The 22,346-nt window shown below is 65.2% G+C and overlaps 3 protein-coding genes across 3 annotated transcripts; 1 reads left to right on the top strand and 2 right to left on the bottom strand.

Moving 5' to 3' along the window:
* Positions 1–302: 302 nt before the first annotated feature.
* FAM3A (FAM3 metabolism regulating signaling molecule A) lies at positions 303–2,249 on the top strand (the record flags this gene model as incomplete). The annotated part of the gene is given in 5 exon segments (XM_068998107.1): positions 303–499; positions 766–853; positions 855–893; positions 2,014–2,049; positions 2,051–2,249. Coding segments are annotated over 5 exon segments (540 nt in total), but the record flags the coding sequence as incomplete, so codon positions are not given.
* A 1,558-nt stretch (positions 2,250–3,807) lies between these two features.
* Positions 3,808–6,689, bottom strand: LOC138100296 (collagen, type I, alpha 1a-like). The gene is made up of 3 exons (XM_068998108.1): positions 5,808–6,689; positions 4,949–5,698; positions 3,808–4,755 (listed from the first exon to the last, which is right to left on the bottom strand). Exons 1-3 carry the CDS (start codon positions 6,687–6,689, stop codon positions 3,808–3,810), a joined length of 2,580 nt encoding a protein of 859 aa, XP_068854209.1.
* A 1,057-nt stretch (positions 6,690–7,746) lies between these two features.
* Positions 7,747–22,186, bottom strand: G6PD (glucose-6-phosphate dehydrogenase). The gene is made up of 13 exons (XM_068998164.1): positions 22,132–22,186; positions 20,821–20,969; positions 19,596–19,633; positions 17,388–17,496; positions 16,741–16,958; positions 14,355–14,510; positions 14,149–14,274; positions 13,967–14,060; positions 12,851–13,037; positions 9,848–10,083; positions 9,373–9,449; positions 8,186–8,278; positions 7,747–7,948 (listed from the first exon to the last, which is right to left on the bottom strand). Exons 1-13 carry the CDS (start codon positions 22,184–22,186, stop codon positions 7,846–7,848), a joined length of 1,641 nt encoding a protein of 546 aa, XP_068854265.1. The 3' UTR covers positions 7,747–7,845.
* Positions 22,187–22,346: the final 160 nt, after the last annotated feature.

Genomic DNA, 22,346 nt, shown 5'->3' on the forward strand with positions numbered 1-22,346 from the left:
CGGGCTGATTCCCCCCATTTTCGGGCTGATTTCCCCCCATTTTTTTGGGGTTCTCCCCCATTTTCGGGCTGATTTCTCCCATATTTGGGCTGATTTCCCCCATTTTCGGGCTGATTCCCCCCATTTTTTGGGGTTCTCCCCCCCATTTTCCGGGCTGATTTCTCCCATTTTTTGGGGCTCCCCCCCCCATTTTCGGGCTGATTTCCCCCCATTTTTTGGGGTTCCCCCCCATTTTCGGGCTGATTCCCCCCATTTTTGGGGTTCCCCCATTTTCGGGCTGATTCCCCCCATTTTCGGGCTGATTCCCCCCATTTTTTGGGGTTCCCCCCCATTTTCGGGCTGATTCCCCCCATTTTCGGGCTGATTTCCCCCCATTTTTTGGGGTTCCCCCCCGTTTTCGGGCGCTCTCCCCAGATGTGGAGGACCTGCTCCGCTTCCTGCGCCCGCTGCACGAGGGGACCTTGGTGCTCGTGGCCTCCTACGACGACCCGGCCACCAAGTGAGCCCCGGGGGTGGCCCCCGGGGTGGCCCTGGGGGGGATTTGGGGGTCCCCGGGGGGGTTTTGGGGGGGTCTCAGAGAGGATTTGGGGTTCCCAGGGCGGGATTTGGGGACACCAGGGAGGATTTGAGGATCCCTTGGTGGCTCCGGGGTGGGGGGGGGGGGGGTGTCCCGGGAGGGCTTTGGGGGGGTCCTGGGGGGGGGGGGGGATTTGGGGTTCCCTGGGGGGGGTTTTGGGGTCCCCCTGAGCCCCGCGACCCCCCCAGGCTGACGGAGGAGACCCGGAGGCTTTTTGGGGAGCTGGGGCAGCGCCGTGGCCAAAGATTTGGATTTCGGGACAGTTGGGTCTTCGTGGGGGGCCAAGGGGGTGCAGGACAGGAGCCCCTTCGAGCAGGTGGGGCCGGGGGGGGGTTTGGGGGGGTCGGGGGGGGGTTTTGGGGGGATTTGGGGTGGTTTGGGGGGGGGGCTGAGGTGGTTTGGGGGGTTAGGGGGTGGTTTTGGGGGGGTTATGGGGTGGTTTGGGGGGGGTTATGGGGTGGTTTTGGGGAGGTTTTGGGGGGTTAGGGGGTGGTTTGGGGGGGTTATGGGGTGGTTTGGGGGGGGTTCTGGGGTGGTTTGGGGGGGGTTTTGGGGGGTTCTGGGGTGGTTTGGGGGGGGTTTTGGGGTGGTTTGGGGAGTTACGGGGTGGTTTGGGGGATTATGGGGGGGTTATGGGGTGGTTTGGGGAGGTTTTGGGGGGTTAGGGGGTGGTTTGGGGGGGTTATGGAGTGGTTTGGGGGGGTTGTGGTGTGGTTTTGGGGGTTATGGGGGCGGTTTTGGGGCTTTTTGGGGTGATTTTGGGGGGTTCTGGGGTGGTTTGGGGGGGTTGTGGGGGTGGTTTTTGGGGGGTTATGGGGTGGTTTGGGGGATTATGGGGGGTTATGGGGTGGTTTTGGGGAGGTTTTGGGGGGTTAGGGGGTGATTTGGGGGGTTATGGGGTGATTTGGGGGGGGTCTGGGGTGGTTTTGGAGGGTTCTGGGGGGGTTTTGGGGGGTTATGGGGTGATTTTGGGGGTTCTGGGGTGGTTTTGGGGGGGTTATGGGGTGGTTTGGGGGATTATGGGGTGATTTGGGGGCTCTGGAGTTATTTTGGGAGGGTTATGGGGTGATTTCGGGGGTTCTGGGGTGGTTTGGGGGGGTCTGGGGCAGTTTTGGGGGGGTTATGGGGCGGTTTTTGGGGGTTTATAGGGTGGTTTGGGGGGGATGATGGGGTGATTTGGGGGGTTATGGGGTGATTTGGGGGGCTTTGGGGGGTTATGGGGTGATTTGGGGGGGTTATGGGGTGATTTGGGGGGCTTTGGGGGGTTATGGGGTGATTTGGGGGGTTCCGGGTGGTTTTGGGGTTCTGGGGTGATTTTGGGGGGGTTATGGGGCGGTTTTGGGGGGTTATGGGGTGACTGGGGGGGGGTTTGGGGTGGTTCAGGGGGGTTATGGGGCACCCCAGAACCCCCCCCAAATCCCCCCCTCCCCCCCCAGCACGTCCGGAACAGCCGCGGCTCCAACAAATACGAGGGGGTGGCCGGAGGCGCTGGAATTGGGGGGCTGCGTCCCCCGGCGCCCCCCCGGGGTGACCCCAAAGCCCCCCGGGGTGACCCCAAACTCCCCCGGGACCCCCCGGGACCCCCCGGACCCACAGGGACCCCCCGGGGTTGTGGGGTGGGGGAGGGGAGAGGTCCGAAGTGTCACCAAATAAAGGCCGGGACGGTTCTGGAGCGTGGGGGGATTTTGGGGGGCTCTGCCCCATAAGTGCCACAGGGGCTGCCCCCCCACAAGTGCCAAGGAAGGGCTGTGACCCCCAAGTGGGGCTGTGCCCCATAACTGCCACAGGGGTTCCCCCCCACAAGTGCCAAGGAAGGGCTGTGACCCCCAAGTGGGGGCTGTGCCCCACAAGTGCCACAGGGGCTGCCCCCCACAAAGTGCCAAGGAAGGGCTGTGACCCCCAAGTGGGGGCTGTGCCCCACAAGTGCCAAGGAAGGGCTGTGACCCCCCAAGTGTTGTGGGGGGTTCTGCCCCACAAGTGCCAAGGAAGGGCTGTGACCCCCAAGTGCCGTGGGGGCTGTGCCCCACAAGTGCCAAGGAAGGGTTGTGACCCTCAAGTGGGGGGCTGTGCCCCACAAGTGCCAAGGAAGGGCTGTGACCCCCAAGTGGGGGCTCTGCCCCACAAGTGCCAAGAAGGGCTGTGACCCCCAAGTAGGGGCTCTGCCCCACAAGTGCCATGGGGGCTGTGCCCCACAGGGGATTTTGGGGACTGTGCCCCATAAGTGGCAGCCATGGGGTGCGACCTCCCCCAAGGGCCACACACGAGCCTGGACCCACAAGTGTTGTGGGGGGCTCTGCCCCATAAGTGCCAAGGAAGGGCTGTGACCCCCCAAGTGGGGGGCTCTGCCCCCACAAGTGCCAAGGGCGGGCTGTGACCCCCAAGTGCGGGCGGCGCTGGGGGAGCCGGGACGGCGGCGATCGGGGGAATTGGGGGCGAGGGGGGGCCCGGAGGAGGGCCAGATTTGGGGTGGGGGGGACACCGGGGACAGCCCAGAAAGCTCCGAATCGCCCCCAAATCGCCCCAAATCGCCCCCAAATCGCCCCAAAGATCCCGGCTTGGGAGGGCGGAGGGGCGCGGGAGCCTCCCTTGGGACGGAAAATCCGGCCCCGGGTCCCTCGGGAGCGGCGTCGCTTTGGGATTGAGCGGCCGCGGGCGCAGCGACGGCAAAAGGAGCGGCGGCGCTTCCCTGGCGCGGCTGAGAGGGCGAACGAGCCCCGGGGCCCGCAGCGCCAGGCACGGAGCGGGCACCGGGACCGGGACCAGAACCGGGACCGGGACCAAGGGCCGGGACCGGGACCAGAGCCAGGACCAGAGCCGGGACCAGAGCCGGGACCGGGACCAGAACCGGGACCAGAGCCGGAACCGGGACCAGAGCCGGGACCAGAGCCGGGACCAGAGCCGGGACCGGGACCAGAACCGGGACCAGAGCCGGGACCAGAGCCGGGACCAGAACTGGGACCAGAACCGGGACCAGAGCCGGGACCAGAACCGGGGACCAGAGCCGGGACCAGAGCCGGGACCAGAGCCGGTATCACCGGTATCAGAGCCGGTGCCAGAGCCGGGACCAGAACCGGGACCAGAGCCGGTGCCGGTACCAGAGCCGGTGCCAGAACCGGGACCAGAGCCGGTGCCGGTGCCAGTTACAGACGCGTGTGTGCAGCTGAGCTGTACTCACCCAGGTATTATCAAGTGGGACGGGACAGGGGCTGCAATGCCTCGGGGATGGTTTATTATCCCAAATCGTTTTGGGGGTTTTTGATCCGTTTTGTGTCCGCTCGCTCCCCTTCCCCCCACCGCAGCCGGGAGCGGGAGCCCGGCCGGGGCTCTGCAGAGGGTTGGGCTCGGGGCTCGGGGCTCGGGGCTCGGGGCTCGGGGCTCGGGGCTCGGGGCTCGGGGCTCGGGGCAGCTCCCTCCTCCCGGGCGGGCTCTCGAGGCGGCCACGCCGCGGGTGCCCCTGGCCAGGGGCGCGGCTGCCAGGTGGGGTTTGCCCGTTTTTGTTTCTCTCCCTCCGGTGCCGTGACCGGGCTCGCCGGCTGCGCTTCCCTGCGGGACCCGGGCTCGCCCCGTTCCCTGCCGGGGCCGTCCGTGCGCGCAGCCCGGAGCCGGGGCCCGCCGGTGCCAGTGAGAAGCCCCGGGGAGCCTCTCCCGGCGCGCTGGGGAGCCGGGCTGCCTCCGCCCAGCCCCGCCGTGCCCCGGCCGCCGCCCCGGGCCGCCGCTGCTCCGCCGCCCCGCTCCCCCCGCCTGCCGGGCCTCCCGCGGCTCCCGCTGCGGCTGCCGAGCGTCTGGCACGGCTCCTCCGCCCGCCGGGGCTCTGCCCGTCCCCGCCGCTCCCGCGGCTCCTGGCGGGCACCGGGCCCGGCTGCCCGGGGGGGTGAAGGCAGCGCCTTTCCCGTCCCCCCCCGGCTGCGCGCCCGCTGAACGGAGCCGATCGCCGGCTCCCTCCCGGGGGCACGAGCGGGCTGGGAAGGGCCGGCGGCGACCGTGAACCACAAGGCCAGGGAGGAACGGGAGCCCTTGGCGAGGAGCGCAGAAGCCGCCGCAGCCGCCAGCGGAGCCCCCGCGGGCCGGGAGGGAAAGGCGGGGAGCGCGGTGCCACCAGGGCGACCGAGGGGCGCCAGGAAGAGCCCGAGGAGGAAGAGGAGCCTCCGCCAGTGCGGCCACCAGGGCACCGAGCGCGCCTGGCACGGGCGCCAATGACAGCAACGCGTCCGAGCGGGGAATTGGACAGCCCCGCCCGGCCCGGGGAGCGCCATGAACATCACGGGCGGGGCTCTGGCACCGGCTCCGGCACGGCACCGGTATCGGCACCGCACCGGCTCCGGTACCGGCACCGGCTCCTGTACGGCACCGGCACCGCACCGGCTCTGGTACCGGCACCGCCTCTGGTACCGCTATCGGCACCGGCTCCGGCACTGCACCGGCTCCTGTACGGCACCGGCTCTGGCACCGGCTCTGGTCCCGGTTCTGGTCCCGGCTCTGGTCCCGGTTCTGGTCCCGGTTCCGGCTCTGGTCCCGGCTCTGGTCCCGGTTCTGGTCCCGGTTCTGGTCCCGGCCCTGGTCCCGGCTCTGGTCCCGGCTCTGGTCCCGGCTCTGGCACTGGCTCTGGTACCGGCACCGGCTCTGGCACCGGCTCTGGTCCCGGTTCTGGTCCCGGTCCCGGCTCTGGTCCCGGTCCCGGTTCTGGTCCCGGTTCTGGTCCCGGTTCTGGTCCCGGCTCTGGTCCCGGCCCTGGTCCCGGTCCCGGTTCTGGTCCCGGTCCCGGCTCTGGTCCCTGTTCTGGTCCCGGTTCCGGTCCCGGCTCTGGTCCCGGCTCTGGTCCCGGCTCTGGTCCCGGTCCCGGTTCTGGTCCCGGCTCTGGTCCCGGTTCTGGTCCCGGTCCCGGCTCTGGTCCCGGTTCTGGTCCCGGTCCCGGTGCCCGCTCCGTGCCTGGCGCTGCGGGCCCCCGGGGCTCGTTCGCCCTCTCAGCCGCGCCAGGGAAGCGCCGCCGCTCCTTTTGCCGTCGCTGCGCCCGCGGCCGCTCAATCCCAAAGCGACGCCGCTCCCGAGGGAACGGGGCCGGATTTTCCGTCCCAAGGGAGGCTCCCGCGCCCTCCGCCCTCCCAAACCGGTCCCGGTGTCCCACTGAGCCGGAGCTCCACGAGCCCTGGGGGGCTCCCGGGGCCACCTGGGCTCAAGGAGGCCCGGCCCTCCCACGGCTGGCACCCGGTTGATCGGGGTTCCGTGGCCTCACGGCGCTCTCCGGGAGCCGCTCTGTGTCACACCAGCCCGCGGCTTCCACGAGCCTCCGCAGTGTCCCTGTGGCCCCCTGGCTCCAGGAGCGGCCGGCTCGGAGCTCCTGGCCCTCAGCAGCTCTCAGGAGGAGCGGCCGCAGGGACACCGTGCAGACGGTGCCACGGGCCCGGCTGTGCCCGCGCCCCGCCCAGCCCCCCGCGCCGGGGCCCGTCCCCGCCCCGCCCTCGGCGTGGAACCCCCGCGAGCGCTCAGGTGCGCAGGGGACACCGGTGACACCGGCATGGCCGCCCCGCCCCGCCCCGGCCCCGCCCCTCCAGCGCCCCGCCCCGGCCCCGCCCCGCAGCCTCCGGATTGGCTGCGGCCCCGCTGGCCCCGCCCCACAGCCTCCGGATTGGCTGCGGCCCCGCTGGCCCCGCCCCGCAGCCTCCGGATTGGCTGCGGCCCCGCTGGCCCCGCCCCAAGACCTCCGGATTGGCTGCTGCCCCGCTGGCCCCGCCTCCGGCCCCGCCCCACAGCCTCCGGATTGGCCGCGGCCCCGCTGGCCCCGCCCCACGACCTTCGGATTGGCTGCTGCCCCGCTGGCCCCGCCTCCGGCCCCGCCCCACAGCCTCCGGATTGGCTGCTGCCCCGCTGGTCCCGCCCCAAGACCTCCGGATTGGCTGCGGCCCCGCTGGCCCCGCCCCGCAGCCTCCGGATTGGCTGCTGCCCCGCTGGCCCCGCCCCACGATCTCCGGATTGGCTGTGGCCCCGCTGGCCCCGCCCCAAGACCTCCGGATTGGCTGCTGCCCCGCTGGCCCCGCCCCCTTCGGTACTCACAAGCCCGCCCACTCGCCGGTTCCCCCGGCAAAGGCAGCGGTGCCTCATTAGCATAGACCCGCATTAGCATAGATCCTCATTAGCATGGGCCCTCATTAGCATAGACCCTCACTAGCATAGATCCTCATTAGCATAGACCCACATTAGCATAGATCCTCATTAGCATAGACCCTCATTAGCATGGGCCCTCATTAGCATAGACCCTCCTTAGCATATAACCTCATTAGCATAGACCCTCCTTAGCATATACCCTCATTAGCACGGGCCCTCATTAGCATAGACCCTCACTAGCATAGGCCCTCATTAACACAGACCCTCACTAGCATATACCCTCATTAGCATAAGCCCTCATTAGCATAAACCATCACTAGCATAGACCCTTATTAGCATAAATCCTCATTAGCATCGATCCTCATTAACATAGACCCTCACTAGCATAGCCCCTCACTACCATAGACCCTCATTAGCATCGATCCTCATTAGCATAGGCCCTCATTAGCATAGACCCTCATTAGCATCGATCCTCATTAGCATATGCCCTCATTAGCATACCCCCCCACACGCCTCGGCCCCGCCCCTTCCTGCCCCCCCAGCCATGGGGATTGTGCCCCACAAGTGCCAGGGCTGGGGGTGCCCCACAAGTGAGGGGCTCTGCCCCATAAACGCCAGAGAGGGGCTGTGACCCCCCAAACAAGGGGGACTCTGCCCCATAAGTGCCTGGGGGCAATTACAAAGTGCTGGTGGTAATTAATTAGCCAAAGGTGCGTTTATTTGGTCCTGGTTAAGGGGGGGGGTTAATTGATTAATTGATTGGGGTTAATCATTAATTGCTCCCAGGGAGGGGGGGCAGAGGTAATGAGGGGGTAATTAAGCTTTGGAGGCTGATTGAGGGGGAAGGGGAGCTTTGGTCCCAGCTGGGGGGGTTGGGGGGCCCAGGGGGGGCCTATGGGGCAGGACTGGGGGGCTCTATGGGGCAGGACTGGGGGGCTCTATGGGGCGGGGGGATTATGGGAGTCAGCCCCAGCCCAGGAGTGTTTTTGGGGGGCTGGAGTGCGGGGGGGGGGGGGGGGGGGGCTGTGGGGCAGGGGGGGGTCCAACGGGACAGGATTGGGGGTGTTACGGGGTGGGGGTGGTCCCACGGGGCACCAACCCCCAGCCCAGAGCCCTGGAGTGTTGTTGGGGGGCCCCTCCGAGGGTCCCCCCGTGGGTCCGGCCGTGGGTCAGGGGTGGGGGTCGGGCCCGGGGGGGGGCACCCACCGATAGGTGCCCTCGTACAGGAACCCCACCCGCCGCAGGAGCTCGTCCGCCTCGGGGGGGCCTCGGCTGGGAAAGGGGCGGACACGGGGTCAGGGGGGACCCCCGGCACCCCCCCCAAATCCCCAACGGGACCCCCAGCATCCCCAAAACCCCAGTGGGACCCCAGGACCCCCCCAAACCCCTGGGAACCCCCCCAAATTCCCAGTGGGATCCCTGGGACCGAGCCCTCCCCAGGTGCCCCCCAGAGCCCCAAATTCCTGCCCCGGGTGCCCGCAGCCCCCCCGGGTGCCCCCTCCCCCTCACCTGCCGTAGGGGTAGGGGATGGGGGGCTCGCGGCGCTGCTCGATCTGGTGCAGGAGGGGGGTGAAGATGCGCCAGGCCTCGCGCAGCTCGTCACTGGGGGGGGGGGAGAGCACCCCAAAGCTGAGCCCAGGGACCCCAAAACCCTCCCCAAACCTCACCTGGGCACCCCAAACTGGTCCCATCTTCCCCCCCGAACTGGAGTCACCTGTTCCCCCCCCAAACTGGTCCCAGCATCCCCCCAGGGGACTCACCTGTCCCCCCAAACCAGTCCCACCTGCCCTCCCCAAACTGGACTCACCTGCCCACCCCGCCCCCCCAAACTGGTCCCACCTGTCCTCTCAAACTGGTCGCATCCTCCCTCCCCAAATTGGCCTCACCTGTCTCCACACCCCACCCGCCTCCCCAGACTCACCTGCCCCCCTCAAACCAGTCCAATCTGCTCCTCCAAACTGGTCCCATCTTCCCCCCCGCCAAAATCCCACCTGCCCCCCCTAACCTGGCCCTCACCTGCCCCTCCCAAATCCCATCGCCCTCCCCAAACTGGTCCCACTCACCCTCCCCAAATTGGCTTCACCTGTCCCCGCATGTCCCACCTGTGCCCCCACCGTGTCTCACCTGTGCCCCCCATGTCCCCCCCGTTCCCAGGTGTCACCTGTCCCCCTGTCCCCCTCATGTCCCCCCCATGTCCCCCCCATGTCCCCCCGTTCCCAGGTGTCACCTGTCCCCTCTGTGCCCCCCCTGTGCCCCCCATGGCCCCCCGTTCCCAGGTGTCACCTGTCCCCTCTGTGCCCCCCCTGTGCCCCCCATGTCCCCCCGTTCCCAGGTGTCACCTGTCCCCTCTGTGCCCCCCCGTGCCCCCCATGTCCCCCCGTTCCCAGGTGTCACCTGTCCCTCTGTCCCCCCCATGTCCCCCCGTTCCCAGGTGTCACCTGTCCCCCCTGTGCCCCCCATGTCCCCCCGTTCCCAGGTGTCACCTGTCCCTCTGTCCCCCCCATGTCCCCCCCATGTCCCCCCGTTCCCAGGTGTCACCTGTCCCTCTGTCCCCCCCATGTCCCCCCCATGTCCCCCTGTTCCCAGGTGTCACCTGTCCCCCCTGTGCCCCCCATGTCCCCCTGTTCCCAGGTGTCACCTGTCCCTCTGTCCCCCCCATGTCCCCCCGTTCCCAGGTGTCACCTGTCCCCTCTCACCTGCGCACGAAGTGCATTTGGTTCCCGCAGATGACGTCCAGCAGCAGCCGCTCGTAGGCGTCCGGCAGCTTCACATCCTGGGGGGCAACAGAGGGGCCTGGGGGGGGGGTCCGGGGGCACCCCCAAGTGTGGGGGGACACCTGGGCTTTGGGGGGATCTCACCAGGTATGGGGGGACCCCAGGGTTTGGGGGTTTTGGGGGCTTCTCTGGGTTTGAGGTGGCCTCGGGTGTGTGGGGAACACCCCCAGGTGTGGGAACCCCCCAGGTGTGGGGAACACCCCCAGGTGTGGGGTCTCCACACCCAATTTTGGGGTGTCAGTGTTCCATTTTTGGGTTTCAATGCCCCAATTTTGAGTCTCAGTGTTGCGATTTTGGGGTTCCAGCCCCGGTTTTGGGTCCCCAAACCCCATTTTGGGTCTCAATGCTCTGTTTCCGTGCTCCCAAACCCCATTTCCCCCTGCCCGTTTTCGGGTACCTTGTAGCGGCTGCCGTAGGTGAGGTCGAGCTCGGACTCCTCGGGCCGCAGGAACATGCCCGGTTTCTTGGTGTTGAGTTTGGCGTAGACGGCCTCGCGCGGCTGCACCCGCACCACCAGCTCGTTGCGCTTGCACTGCTGCGCAAAGATGTCCCCGGGCACCTCCCGGAACTGCAGCCGCACCTCGGCCTTGCGCTCGTTCAGCGCCTTCCCGCAGCGCAGGACAAAGGGGACACCTGGGGACAGCAGCACTGGCATTGTCATCGTTGTCATTGTCATCATCAGCATCATCATCATCAACACCCATCAACATTGCCATCAACACCATTGTCGTCATCATCATCATCAACATTGCCATCAACACCATTGTCGTCATCGTCGTCATCATCATCATCACCATCACCATCAACATCCATCAACGTCACCATCAACACCATTGTCGTCATCATCGTCATCATCATCATCGTCACCATCGTCATCAACATCCATCAATGTCACCATCAACACCATTGTCATTGTCATCATTGTCATCAACATCCATCAACGTCCATCAACATCACCGTCAACACCATTGTCACTGTCCTCATCGTCATCACCATCATCATCAACATCCATCAACGTCCATCAATGTCACCATCAACGCCATTGTCACTGTCATCATCGTCATCACCATCATCATCAACATCCATCAATCAACGTCGCCATCAACGCCATTATCATTGTCATCATTGTCATCATCACCATGGTCATCAACATCCATCAACATCACCATCAACACCATTGTCACTGTCATCATTGTCATCATCGTCATCATCATCATCATCAACATCCATCAACAGCACCATCATCGTCGTCATTCACTGCCATTGTCATCATTGCCGCTGTCATCATCGACATCATCAGTGTTATCAACGTCCCTCAACATCCCCATCGTTGCCATCACTGTCATCATCAACATCAACATCACCATTGTCATCATCACCATCATCCTGCATCGCTGCAGCCGCACCTCGGCCTTGCGCTTGTTCAGCGCCTTCCTGCAGCGCAGGACAAAGGGGACACCTGGGGACAGCAGCACTGGCATCGTCATCGTCAACATCCATCAACATCATCACTGTCACTGTCATCCTCGACATCATCATCCATCAACAATGTCATCATCGTCACCAACATTGTCATCATTGCCATCGTCAACATCATCACCATCCATCACCATCCCAGTGCCTTCCCACAGCACGGCATGGAGGGGACACCTGAGGGGTCATCGTCGTGGTCATCATTGTCATTGCCAATGTTGTCATCAACATCACTGACGTTATCAACATTGGCGTTCTCAACATCGACATCAGCATCATCATCAACCACCTCATCGATCTCATCATCCACACTGTCATCATCATCATCAACATTGTCAACATCATCACTCATCAATGCCCATCAATGTCCATCAACATCCATCAACATCCATCATCATCGTTATCATCACCATCGACATCATCAACATCATCACCATCAACATTGTCAACATCGTCATCACTGTCATCATCATCAACATCCATCAACATCGTTAACATTGTCATCATCATCAATATCATCATCAACATCCATCAACATCGTTAACATTGTCATCATCATCAATATCATCATCAACATCCCTCATCGTCATCAACGCCCATCAACGTCCATCGTCATTGTTATCATCACCATCAACATCATCATTGTCAAAATCGTCATTACTGTTGTCATCATCAACATCCATCAACATCGTTAACGTTGTCATCATCATTATCATCATCAACGTCCATCACCATTGTCAACATCATCAACATCGTCATCAGCACCCATCGACTTCCAGCACCGCCGTCATCATCATCATCAACATCCCCCAACATCGTCATCGTCATCAACATCATCAACTTCCACCAACATTGTCATCATCAATATCGCCAACATCCAGCACCACCGTCATCGTCATCATCATCATCCCCCAACATCGTCATCGTCATCATCCACATCATCAACATCCAGCACCATCACCAACATCAGCACCAACAAAGTCATCAACATCCATCAGTGGTATCACTGTTGTCACCATCATCATCATCGATGTCATCACAATCCTCACCACCACCCATCCCCATCCTAGCACGTTCCTGCAGTGCAGCACCAGTGGCACACCTGGGACACCATCAGCATTGTCACCACCACCATCATCATCATCACAGACATCCCCATTGCTCGTCATCTTCATCATCATTCCAGCCATCACCATGGTCAACACCTCTGTCATCCTCTGTCATCAGTGTCACCATTGTGGCCATCACCATCATCAGCACCATCTCCATGGCCACCACCATCATCATCACCATCATCAGCACCATCTCCATGGCCACCACAGCATCATCACCATCATCAGCACCATCTCCATGGCCACCACCATCATCATCACCATCATCAGCACCATCTCCATGGCCACCACCACCATCATCACCATCATCAGCACCATCTCCATGGCCACCATCAGCATCATCACCATCATCAGCACAGCCATGAACACCATCACCATGGGAACCACCATCATCGTGGTCATCATCATCATCATCACCACTGTCATCAGCATCACAGCCACGAACATCATCACCATGGCAACTGCCATCAGCCTGGCCAACACCACTGTCATTTTCTGCTCATCAATGTCACCGTCGCGGCCATCATCATCATCATCATCATCATCATCACCATCTCCATGGCAAACGTCATCATCATCCTCACGGCCATTGCCATCATCACCTCCATCACGCCCCATCAACACCGTCACCATGGCCACCGCCATCATCATCAGAGCCGTGAACGTTGTCACCATGGCGACCGCCATCACCATGGTCATTGCTATCACCACCACCACCATCACAACAACCACAAATACCATCGCCATGGCAACCATCTCCATGGCCACCACCACCATCACAGCCATCACCATCACCATCGTCGCCCCTCTCTCACCGTCCCAGCGCTCGTTGGCCACGCGCAGCACGGCGGTGGCGAAGGTGGGCGTGGTGGAGCCGGGGGGCACCGTGGGGTCATCCAGGTAGCCCTTCTGTGCCTCTGGGGGGCCCTCGGGGTTGCCCACGTACTGGCCCAGCACCACATCCTGCAGCTCCACCGGGCTGATGCACTTGAGCACCTTCACCTGGGGGACACGTGAGGGACACCTGGTTATGGGGGCACCGGTGAGACCACAGGGTGGGACGGGCTGGGGACGTGGTTATGGGGGGCCACCAGTAAGAACAGGCAATGGGATGGGGGTGTGGAGATGTGGCCATTGGGGGATGCGGCTTTGGGGGGTCATCAACAAGAAGGTGGTGGCAGGATGTGATCTGGGACATGGCCACAGGAGTTGTGGGGACCACCATCGATAACGGGGTGATGGGACGTGTTTGGGGATGTGGCTGGGGGGGACATGGTTTTGGGGGCCACCATCAAGAAAGCGGTGATGGGATGGAGTTGGGGACGTGCTTTGGGGGGGCCACCACTGATAACGGGGTAATGGGATGTAGTTGGGGACGTGCTTTTGGGGGGCCACCATCGATAACGGGGTGATGGGATGGAGTTGGGAACGTGTTTTTGGGAGGCCACCATCGATAACGGGGTGATGGGATGGAGTTGGGGATGTGTTTTTGGGAGGCCACCATTGATAACGGGGTGATGGGATGGAGTTGGGGATGTGTTTTTGGGAGACCACCATTGATAATGGGGTGGTGGGATGGAGTTGGGGACGTGCTTTTGGGGGGCCACCATTGATAATGGGGTGATGGGATGGAGTTGGGGACGTGCTTTTGGGAGGCCACCATTGATAACGGGGTGGTGGGACATGGCTGAGGATGTGGCCATGGGGGACGTGGCTTTGGGGGCCACCCTCAAGAACATGGTGGTGGGACACGCCTGGGGAGGGGGGATGTGGCCACAGGGGGACACAAGCAAGGGACACAACCCTGGGGCCACCTGGGGATGGTCCCCGTGGCCGTGACGTGGCCGTCAGGGACACAAAGCTCAGTGACCGGTGCGGTGGCAGGGGGTGGTGACGTGTTGGTGACACGCCCGTGTCCCTCCTGTCCCCACCTTCTCGTCGCGGACATCGTCGGGGTCGGTGGACGCCGGCTTCTCCATGGCCACGAGGCAGAGCAGCTGCAGAAGGTGGTTCTGCATCACGTCCCTGTGGGGAGCCGGCGCTGCCAGGGGGTCGGGGGACACGGGGGGACACCGGGGGACACCGGGGGACACCGGGGGACATCCACCCTCACCGGATGATGCCGAAGTCGTCGAAGTAGCCGCCGCGGCCCTCGGTGCCGAAGGGTTCCTTGAAGGTGAGCACCACGCAGGCGACGTTGTCGCGGTTCCAGATGGGCCCAAAGATGCGGTTGCCAAACCTGGGATGGGTGAGGGTGGGTGAGGGGCGTCCCCGTGTCCCCTCCGGCGCCCCCGGTGCCCTCCCGTGCCCCCGGCGCACCGCAGCACCATGAGGCTCTGCACCATCTCCTTGCCCAGGTAGTGGTCCATGCGGTAGATCTGCTCCTCGCGGAACAGCGCGCTCAGGTGCGCCGACAGCTCCTCCGACGAGCCCAGGTCCCGCCCGAACGGCTTCTCCACGATCACCCGGTTCCACCTGCGGACGGGGACACGGGGACACGGGGGAATACGGGGACATGAGGGACGTGGACATGGGGCAACATGCAGAGACACGGAGGGACATGGGGGTACGTGGGGACATGGGGGACATTGGGGGGACATGGGAACACAGGGACATGGAGGGACACAGCAAATATGGGAGACGATGGGGGGACACACGGGGACACCCAGGGACACATGGGGACACCCAGGGACACATGGGGACACCCAGGGACACATGGGGACATGGGGGGACACCCCGGGACACCCAGGGACACATGGGGACACCCAGGGACACATGGGGAGACACACAGGGACATGGGGGGACACACAGGGACATGGGGGGACACATGGGGACACATGGGGACACCCAGGGACACATGGGGGGACACACAGGGGCATGGGGGGACACGAGCACACATGGGTTGCACCCAGGGGTCCAGGAGGCGTGGGGGGACACGAGGACACAGGGACACCCAGGGACACCCAGGGACACATGGGGACATGGGGGGACACACGGGGACACATGGGGACATGAGGGGACACATGGGACATGGGGGTATGTGGGGACATGGGGGACATTGGGGGGACATGGGAACACAGGGACATGGGGGGGACACAGCAAATATGGGAGACGATGGGGGGGGGACACATGGGGACACCAGGGACACCCAGGGACACATGGGGGGACACATGGGGACACATGGGGACACATGGGGACACCCAGGGACACATGGGGGGACACATGGGGACACACGGGGACACCCAGGGACACATGGGGACACCCAGGGACACACGGGGACATGGGGGGACACCCCGGGACACATGGGGACACATGGGGACACATGGGGACATGGGGGACACATGGGGACACCCAGGGACACAAGGGGGGACACACAGGGACATGGGGGGACACACAGGGACATGGGGGGACACGAGCACACACGGGTTGTACCCAGGGGTCCAGGAGGCGTGGGGGGACACGAGGACACAGGGACACACAGGGACACACAAGGGACGTGGGGACACAGGGGACACGGCACATGGGGGACACGGGAACGTGCACAGACCCAGGGGGACAGGGGGACATAAGGACACGGGGGGGACACGGACACAAGGGACACGGGGGGACACAGCACGGACACGGTGGCAACCCAGCCTGTGTCCCCTGCAGTCCCATCCCGGGGTGTCCCCAGGGTGTCCCCACTCACCCCTCCCCCGTGCAGAGGGCCCGCAGGTGCTGTGTCACCGGGGTGTCCCCGGGGTGTCCCCACTCACCCCTCCCCCATGCAGAGGGCCCGCAGGTGCTGTGTCACCGGGGTGTCCCCGGGGTGTCCCCGGGGTGTCACCGGGGTGTCCCCAAGGGTGTCCCCGGGGTGTCCCCGGGGTGTCCCCAGAGTGTCCCCACTCACCCCTCCCCCATGCAGAGGGCCCGCAGGTGCTGTGTCACCGGGGTGTCCCCAGGGTGTCCCCGGGGTGTCACCGGGATGTCCCCAGAGTGTCCCCACTCACCCCTCCCCCATGCAGAGGGCCCGCAGGTGCTGTGTCACCGGGGTGTCCCCGGGGTGTCCCCACTCACCCCTCCCCCATGCAGAGGGCCCGCAGGTGCTGTGTCACCGGGGTGTCCCCAGGGTGTCCCCGGGGTGTCCCCACTCACCCCTCCCCCATGCAGAGGGCCCGCAGGTGCTGTGTCCCCGGGGTGTCCCCAGGGTGTCCCCGGGGTGTCCCCGGGGTGTCCCCAAGCGTGTCCCCACTCACCCCTCCCCCATGCAGAGGGCCCGCAGGTGCTGTGTCACCGGGGTGTCCCCGGGGTGTCCCCACTCACCCCTCCCCCATGCAGAGGGCCCGCAGGTGCTGTGTCACCGGGGTGTCCCCAAGGGTGTCCCCACTCACCCCTCCCCCATGCAGAGGACCCGCAGGTGCTGTGTCACCGGGGTGTCCCCAGGGTGTCCCCACTCACCCCTCCCCCATGCAGAGGGCCCGCAGGTGCTGTGTCACCGGGGTGTCCCCGGGGTGTCCCCACTCACCCCTCCCCCATGCAGAGGGCCCGCAGGTGCTGTGTCACCGGGGTGTCCCCGGGGTGTCCCCACTCACCCCTCCCCCATGCAGAGGGCCCGCAGGTGCTGTGTCACTGGGGTGTCCCCGGGGTGTCCCCACTCACCCCTCCCCCATGCAGAGGGCCCGCAGGTGCTGTGTCACCGGGGTGTCCCCGGGGTGTCCCCACTCACCCCTCCCCCATGCAGAGGGCCCGCAGGTGCTGTGTCACCGGCGTGTACACGCTGGGGGGCAGGGCCAGGTAGAAGAGCCGGTGGGCGCGGCCGCCGCCGGGCAGCCCCCGCAGGTGAGCGTCCAGCGCCCGGAACGAGGCCTCGTCCCCGTACTGACCCCGCACGAAGCTCTGCAGGGCCAGGAACGCAGCCAGGCGGGGCTCGTCCTCGGGGTTCACCTGAGGGGACAGGGACACGCAGGGGACAGGTGAGACAGGGACAGGGGCACAGGGACGGGGCCTGACCTCGGGGGTCACCTGGGACAGGGAGGGACAGGTGAGGGGACACAGGGACACAGGGCCTGACCTCGGGGGTCACCTGGGGACATGTGGGGCCAGGAGGGGTCAGAGAACACAGGTGGGGAGAGAAAGAACAGGAGGGGACAGGAGGGGACAGGTGGGGACAGAAGGAACAGGAAGGGACAAGTGAGGCCAGGAGGAGCCAGGAGGGGAGAGGAGGGGACAGGAGGGGACAGAGAAGACAGGAGGGGACAGAGGGGACACGTGAGGCCAGGAGGAGTCAGGAGGGCACAGGTGGGGACAGAAGGAACAAGAGGGGACAGGAGGGGACAGAGGGGTCAGAGAGGACAGAGGGGACGGCGCTGTCACCTTGAGGTAGGGCAGGGTCTGCTCCCGGATGAGCTCCACGGTGAGGGGCGAGCGGGCGAAGCCGACGACGCGCGTGGCATCGGGGAGGAGCCCATCCCGGAACAGCCACCTGGGACAGGGCACAGCGCTGTCACCCGTGTCACCTGTGTCCCCAAACCCCCCCAGGGACAGCGGCATCGGGGGGTGCCTGTCCCAGAAGAGCCACCTGGGCACAAGGCACAGCGCTGTCACCTGTGTCACCAACCCCCTGGGCACACCCATGGCGCTGTCACCAGCCCACCCCAGGGACAGCAGGGAGGAGCCTGTCCCACAACAGTGGGGACACCGCTGTCACCAAACCCCCCCGGGCACAGCCACAGCACTGGCACCACCCCCCTCTGGGGACACCAGGCCTGAGGTGGCACCGGTGGCACCAAGCCTCCCCCAGGATGGTGGCACTGGTGACGGCTGCTGTGCCCAGGTCACCCTGGGAGAGGTAACAGGGGACAGGTGACACAGATGGCACAGAAGCAGCAAAGGGAGCAACTGGGGACACTGGGGTCATACTGGGGACACTGGTGCCAACTGGGGACACTGGGGTCATACTGGGGACACTGGTGCCAGCTGATGACACAAGGACAGTGGGGACAGTGTGTTCCCTGGGGACAGTGGGGACACACAGCTGTGGTGACACTGGGGCCAGCCAATGGCACTGGGGACAGCAGTGACTGCCACTGGTGACCCTGGGGACGTCGGTGACCCCAGAGTGGCCCTGGAGATACCGGCGACCTTGATGGCCCTGGGGACAGCGGGGATGGCCCCAGTGACCCCGGTGACATCAGTGACCATGGGGACAGGTGGGGACATTGGTGGCCCTGGTGACCACAGCGTCCCTGGTGACCCTGAGGACAGGAGGCACACTGAGAGCCCTGGTGACCCTGGTGGCCTCAGAGCTGGGGGCACACTGGTGGCCTTGGTGACCCCGGTGGCCCTGGGCACAGGGGGTGGACCTTGGTGGCCCTGGGGCCATTGGTGACTGTGGTTGCCTGGGTGGCTTTGGGGACATCGGTGACCTTGAGGACCCTGGTGACAGGTGGAACACAGGTGGCCTTGATGCCCCCACGTGTCCCCTCATGTCCCCCTCATGTCCCCCACACATCCCCGCTGTCCCCACGTGTCCCCACTGTCCCCCACTGTCCCCACAAGTCCCCACGTGTCCCCACATGTCCCCCACACATCCCCGCTGTCCCCACGTGTCCCCACTGTCCCTGCTGTCCCCACATGTCCCCCCATCCCCTCATGTCCCCACATGTCCCCCACACATCCCTGCTGTCCCCACGTGTCCCCCACTGTCCCCCCATGTGTCCCCACTGTCCCCACGTGACCCCGCTGTCCTCTCATGTCCCCACGTGACCCCGCTGTCCCCACTGTCCCCTCATGTCCCCCACTGTCCCCATGTGTCCCCACATGTCCCCCACTGTCCCCCACTGTCCCCATGTGTCCCCGCTGTCCCCACATGTCCCCTCATGTCCCCACGTGTCCCCCACTGTCCCCACATGTCCCCCACTGTCCCCTCATGTCCCCATGTGTCCTCACATATCGCCCACTGTCCCCACGTGACCCCGCTGTCCTCTCATGTCCCCACGTGACCCCGCTGTCCCCACTGTCCCCACATGTCCCCACAGTCCCCACATGTCCCCATGTGTCCCCACAGTCCCCCACATGTCCCCACATGTCCCCACTGTCCCCTCATGTCCCCGCTGTCCCCCACATGTCCCCACATGTCCCCACATGTCCCCACTGTCCCCCACATGTCCCCACATGCCCCCACATGTCCTCCCCGTGTCCCCACTGTCCCCATGTGTCCCCACAGTCCCCCACATGTCCCCACTGTGCCCTCATGTCCTCACAGTCCCCCACATGTCCCCAGATGTCCCCAGATGTCCCCTCATGTCCCCCCCGTGTCCCCGCTGTCCCCACGTGTCCCCACAGTCCCCCACATGTCCCCTCATGTCCCCTCATGTCCCCACATGTCCCCACATGTCCCCACTGTCCCCAGATGTCCCCACAGTCCCCACATGTCCCCGCTGTCCCCCAGATGTCCCCAGATGTCCCCAGATGTCCCCAGATGTCCCCACAGTCCCCCACGTGTCCCCACAGTCCCCCAGATGTCCCCAGATGTCCCCAGATGTCCCCACAGTCCCCCACGTGTCCCCGCTGTCCCCGTACCAGATCGTGGGGTAAATCTTCTTCCTGGCCAGGTCGCCCTGTGGGGGAGGGGCCGTCAGGGGTGGGGGTGGGGCCAGGGCCGCACCCAGCGCTGGCCCCGCCCTTCCCCTCCCCCACCCCCGGAATGTGCTGAGTCAGCGGTGCCGCCCCTCCCCCACCCACCCCCCCGGGGTGTTTAATTAAGGGGTGTTGGGTAATGAGGTAGGGGAGGAGGAAGTTGGGGTGCGGGTGGGGCGGCCTCGCCCTGGTGGGTGACCTGGGGGGAGGGGCGGGGGAAGATTTTGGGGGTGCCCCTCCCCCACCCCCCCGAGGCATCGGGGTGGCCGCCCCTCCCCCAGTGACCCCAAATAACGCCCCAGCCCCCCAGTGACCCCTCGGCACCCCCAAAGTGCCCCCAGCCCCTTTGTGCCCTCCCAGCCCCCCATCACCCCCAGTGTGCCCCCAGGTCCCTCCTCACTCCCTTCAATTTGCCCCCAGCCCCCCAAATCCTCCCCAATTCTCTCCTCAGCCCCCCAGACCCCCCAACATCCCCCCAATCTCCTTTGCTGCCCCCCAATCTCCTTTATTGCCCCCCAACATCCCCCCAATCTCCTTTGCTGCCCCCCAATCTCCTTTATTCCCCCCCAATCTCCTTTATTGCCCCCCATCCCCAATTCCCCGCCCCCCCTTGTTGCCCCCAAGTTCTCTTTCCAGCCCCCGATATCCCCCCACTGCCCCCCAGGTTTGCTTCCCCCCTTTTGTGCCCCCTCCAGCCCCCCAATTTCCCCCCAAACCCCCTTCACTGCCCCCCTGAACCCCCTCAATATCCTCAATTCCCACCCAAACCCCTTCACTTCCCCCACAATTCCCAAATTTCTCCCCGTAGCCCCCTTTATTCCCCCCCAACACCCCCAACACCCCCCTCAACCCCTTCATCCCCCCCTCCAGCACCCCCAATTCCCCCCCAAACCCCTCTGTTCACCCCTCCAGCCCCCCCAGTGTCCCTCCCAATGTCCCCCACACCCCTTTCTCTCCCCCCAACCCCCAAATTTCTCTCCCAATCCCCTTCCTTTTCTCTTCCCAGCCCCCCAACATCCTCCAAACCCCTTTATTCCCCCCCCAGCCCCCTTCATTCTCTCCTCCAGCCCCCCGAGTAATCCCCCCTAAACCCCTTCAGTGCCCCCCTCAGCCCCAATACCCCTCCCCCATTCCCCCCAGACCCCCCCAAAGCCCCGTCCCCACTCACGGAGGCGCCGAGGATGACGAGGACGTGGGGGTGGCCCTGCAGGAAGGCTCCGTCCCGGCTCAGCTCCTGCCGGAGCATCCCGCACACCTGCGAGCGGCTCAGCTCCCCCCCGGCGCCGGGCTCCTCCTCACCTGGGCCCGGCATCGCTCCTGGGGGCCGGATCGGGCACTTGGGGGGCCGGATCGGGCACTTGGGGGGCCGGATCGGGCACTTGGGGGGCCGGATCGGGGGGTTCGGGGGCAGGTTCGGGGGGTTCGGGGGCAGGTTCGGGCACCCCGGGCAGGATTTGGGGAGCAGACGAGCAGGTTTGGGCACCCCAGGGCAGGATTTGAGGGGTTGTGGGGCAGGAACGGGCCCCTGGAGGGAGGGGTGGGCACTTGGGGGGCAGGGCTGGCACTTGGGGGGTGGGATGGGGCACGGGGGGGATGGGATTTGGGTGTTTTGGGGCGGGCTTGGGCAGCTGGGCAGCGGGATTTGGCAGCCGAGGGGCAGGAGCAGAAGTTGGGCGGCGGTTTTGGGGTGTTGGGGGGCAGGACTGGGCACCCGGGGTGGGGCTCGGGCACTTGTGGGGCGGGATTTGGGGGGGGGGGGGGGCTGGAATTTGGCACCTCGGGGACGGGATTTGGGCGGTGGGGGCGGGGCCGGGGTGGGGCAGGTCACGCCCTCCCCCCATCGCCCCCCAAACCGGCCCCATCGCCCCCCCCAGACCCCCCCTTACCCCCCCCACCCCCACTGCCCCCCGAACCCCAAATCCCCCCCAGGACCCCCCCCCAATTCCCCCCCAGATCCCGCAAATCCCCCCCATTTCCGCCTTCGGCGCCCCCAAACCCCTCGTAACTCCCCTCACCACCCCCTCAAATTCCCTCCCGGTCCCCTCATGGCCCCCAAGGCCCTCACGGACCCCCCAATTTCCCTCGAATCCCCCTCAATCTCCCCAAATCTCCGATTTCCCCAATTTCCGCCTTCCCCCCCCCTCAGTTCCCCCTCAGAACCTGCCCAGACCCTCACGGACTCCTCAACACCTCCAGATCCCCAAATTCCGCCCTCAGCGCCCCCAACCCTCCCCGTGAACCTCCCCCAGCTCCTCTACACGCCCCCAAATCCCCCCCAGACCCCAAATCCCCCCCCATTTCCGCCCCAAAGCCCCTCCACAACTCCCCTCAGCCCCCTCCAGTTTCCCTCTAGCGCTCCCCCCCAGGCCCTCATGGACCCCCCGAACCATCCCAGACCCCAAAGCCCCTCAAATCCCCCCAAATCCTCCCAAATTCCCCCAATTCCCCCAGTTCCCCCAATTCCCGGCTCGCCCCGCACCTTCCCGCTCCGGCCCCGCTCGCGCCGCCTCCCCCACGCTCGCGCGGGTCCCCATCCCCTCACGGAGGCCACGCCCCTGGCCACGCCCCCTCCTCCACCCACCAGTCATCGCTGAGCATCCTTCCCCGCCGACCAATCAGCGCCGAGCACGGGCGGGCCCTCACCCGGAGGCGTAACCAATCAGCGCGCTCCGCCCTCGGCGTTGCTATGGCGTC

The sequence above is a fragment of the Aphelocoma coerulescens genome, chromosome 31 (genome assembly GCF_041296385.1).
Source record: "Aphelocoma coerulescens isolate FSJ_1873_10779 chromosome 31, UR_Acoe_1.0, whole genome shotgun sequence".
Taxonomy (NCBI): Eukaryota; Metazoa; Chordata; class Aves; order Passeriformes; family Corvidae; genus Aphelocoma; species Aphelocoma coerulescens.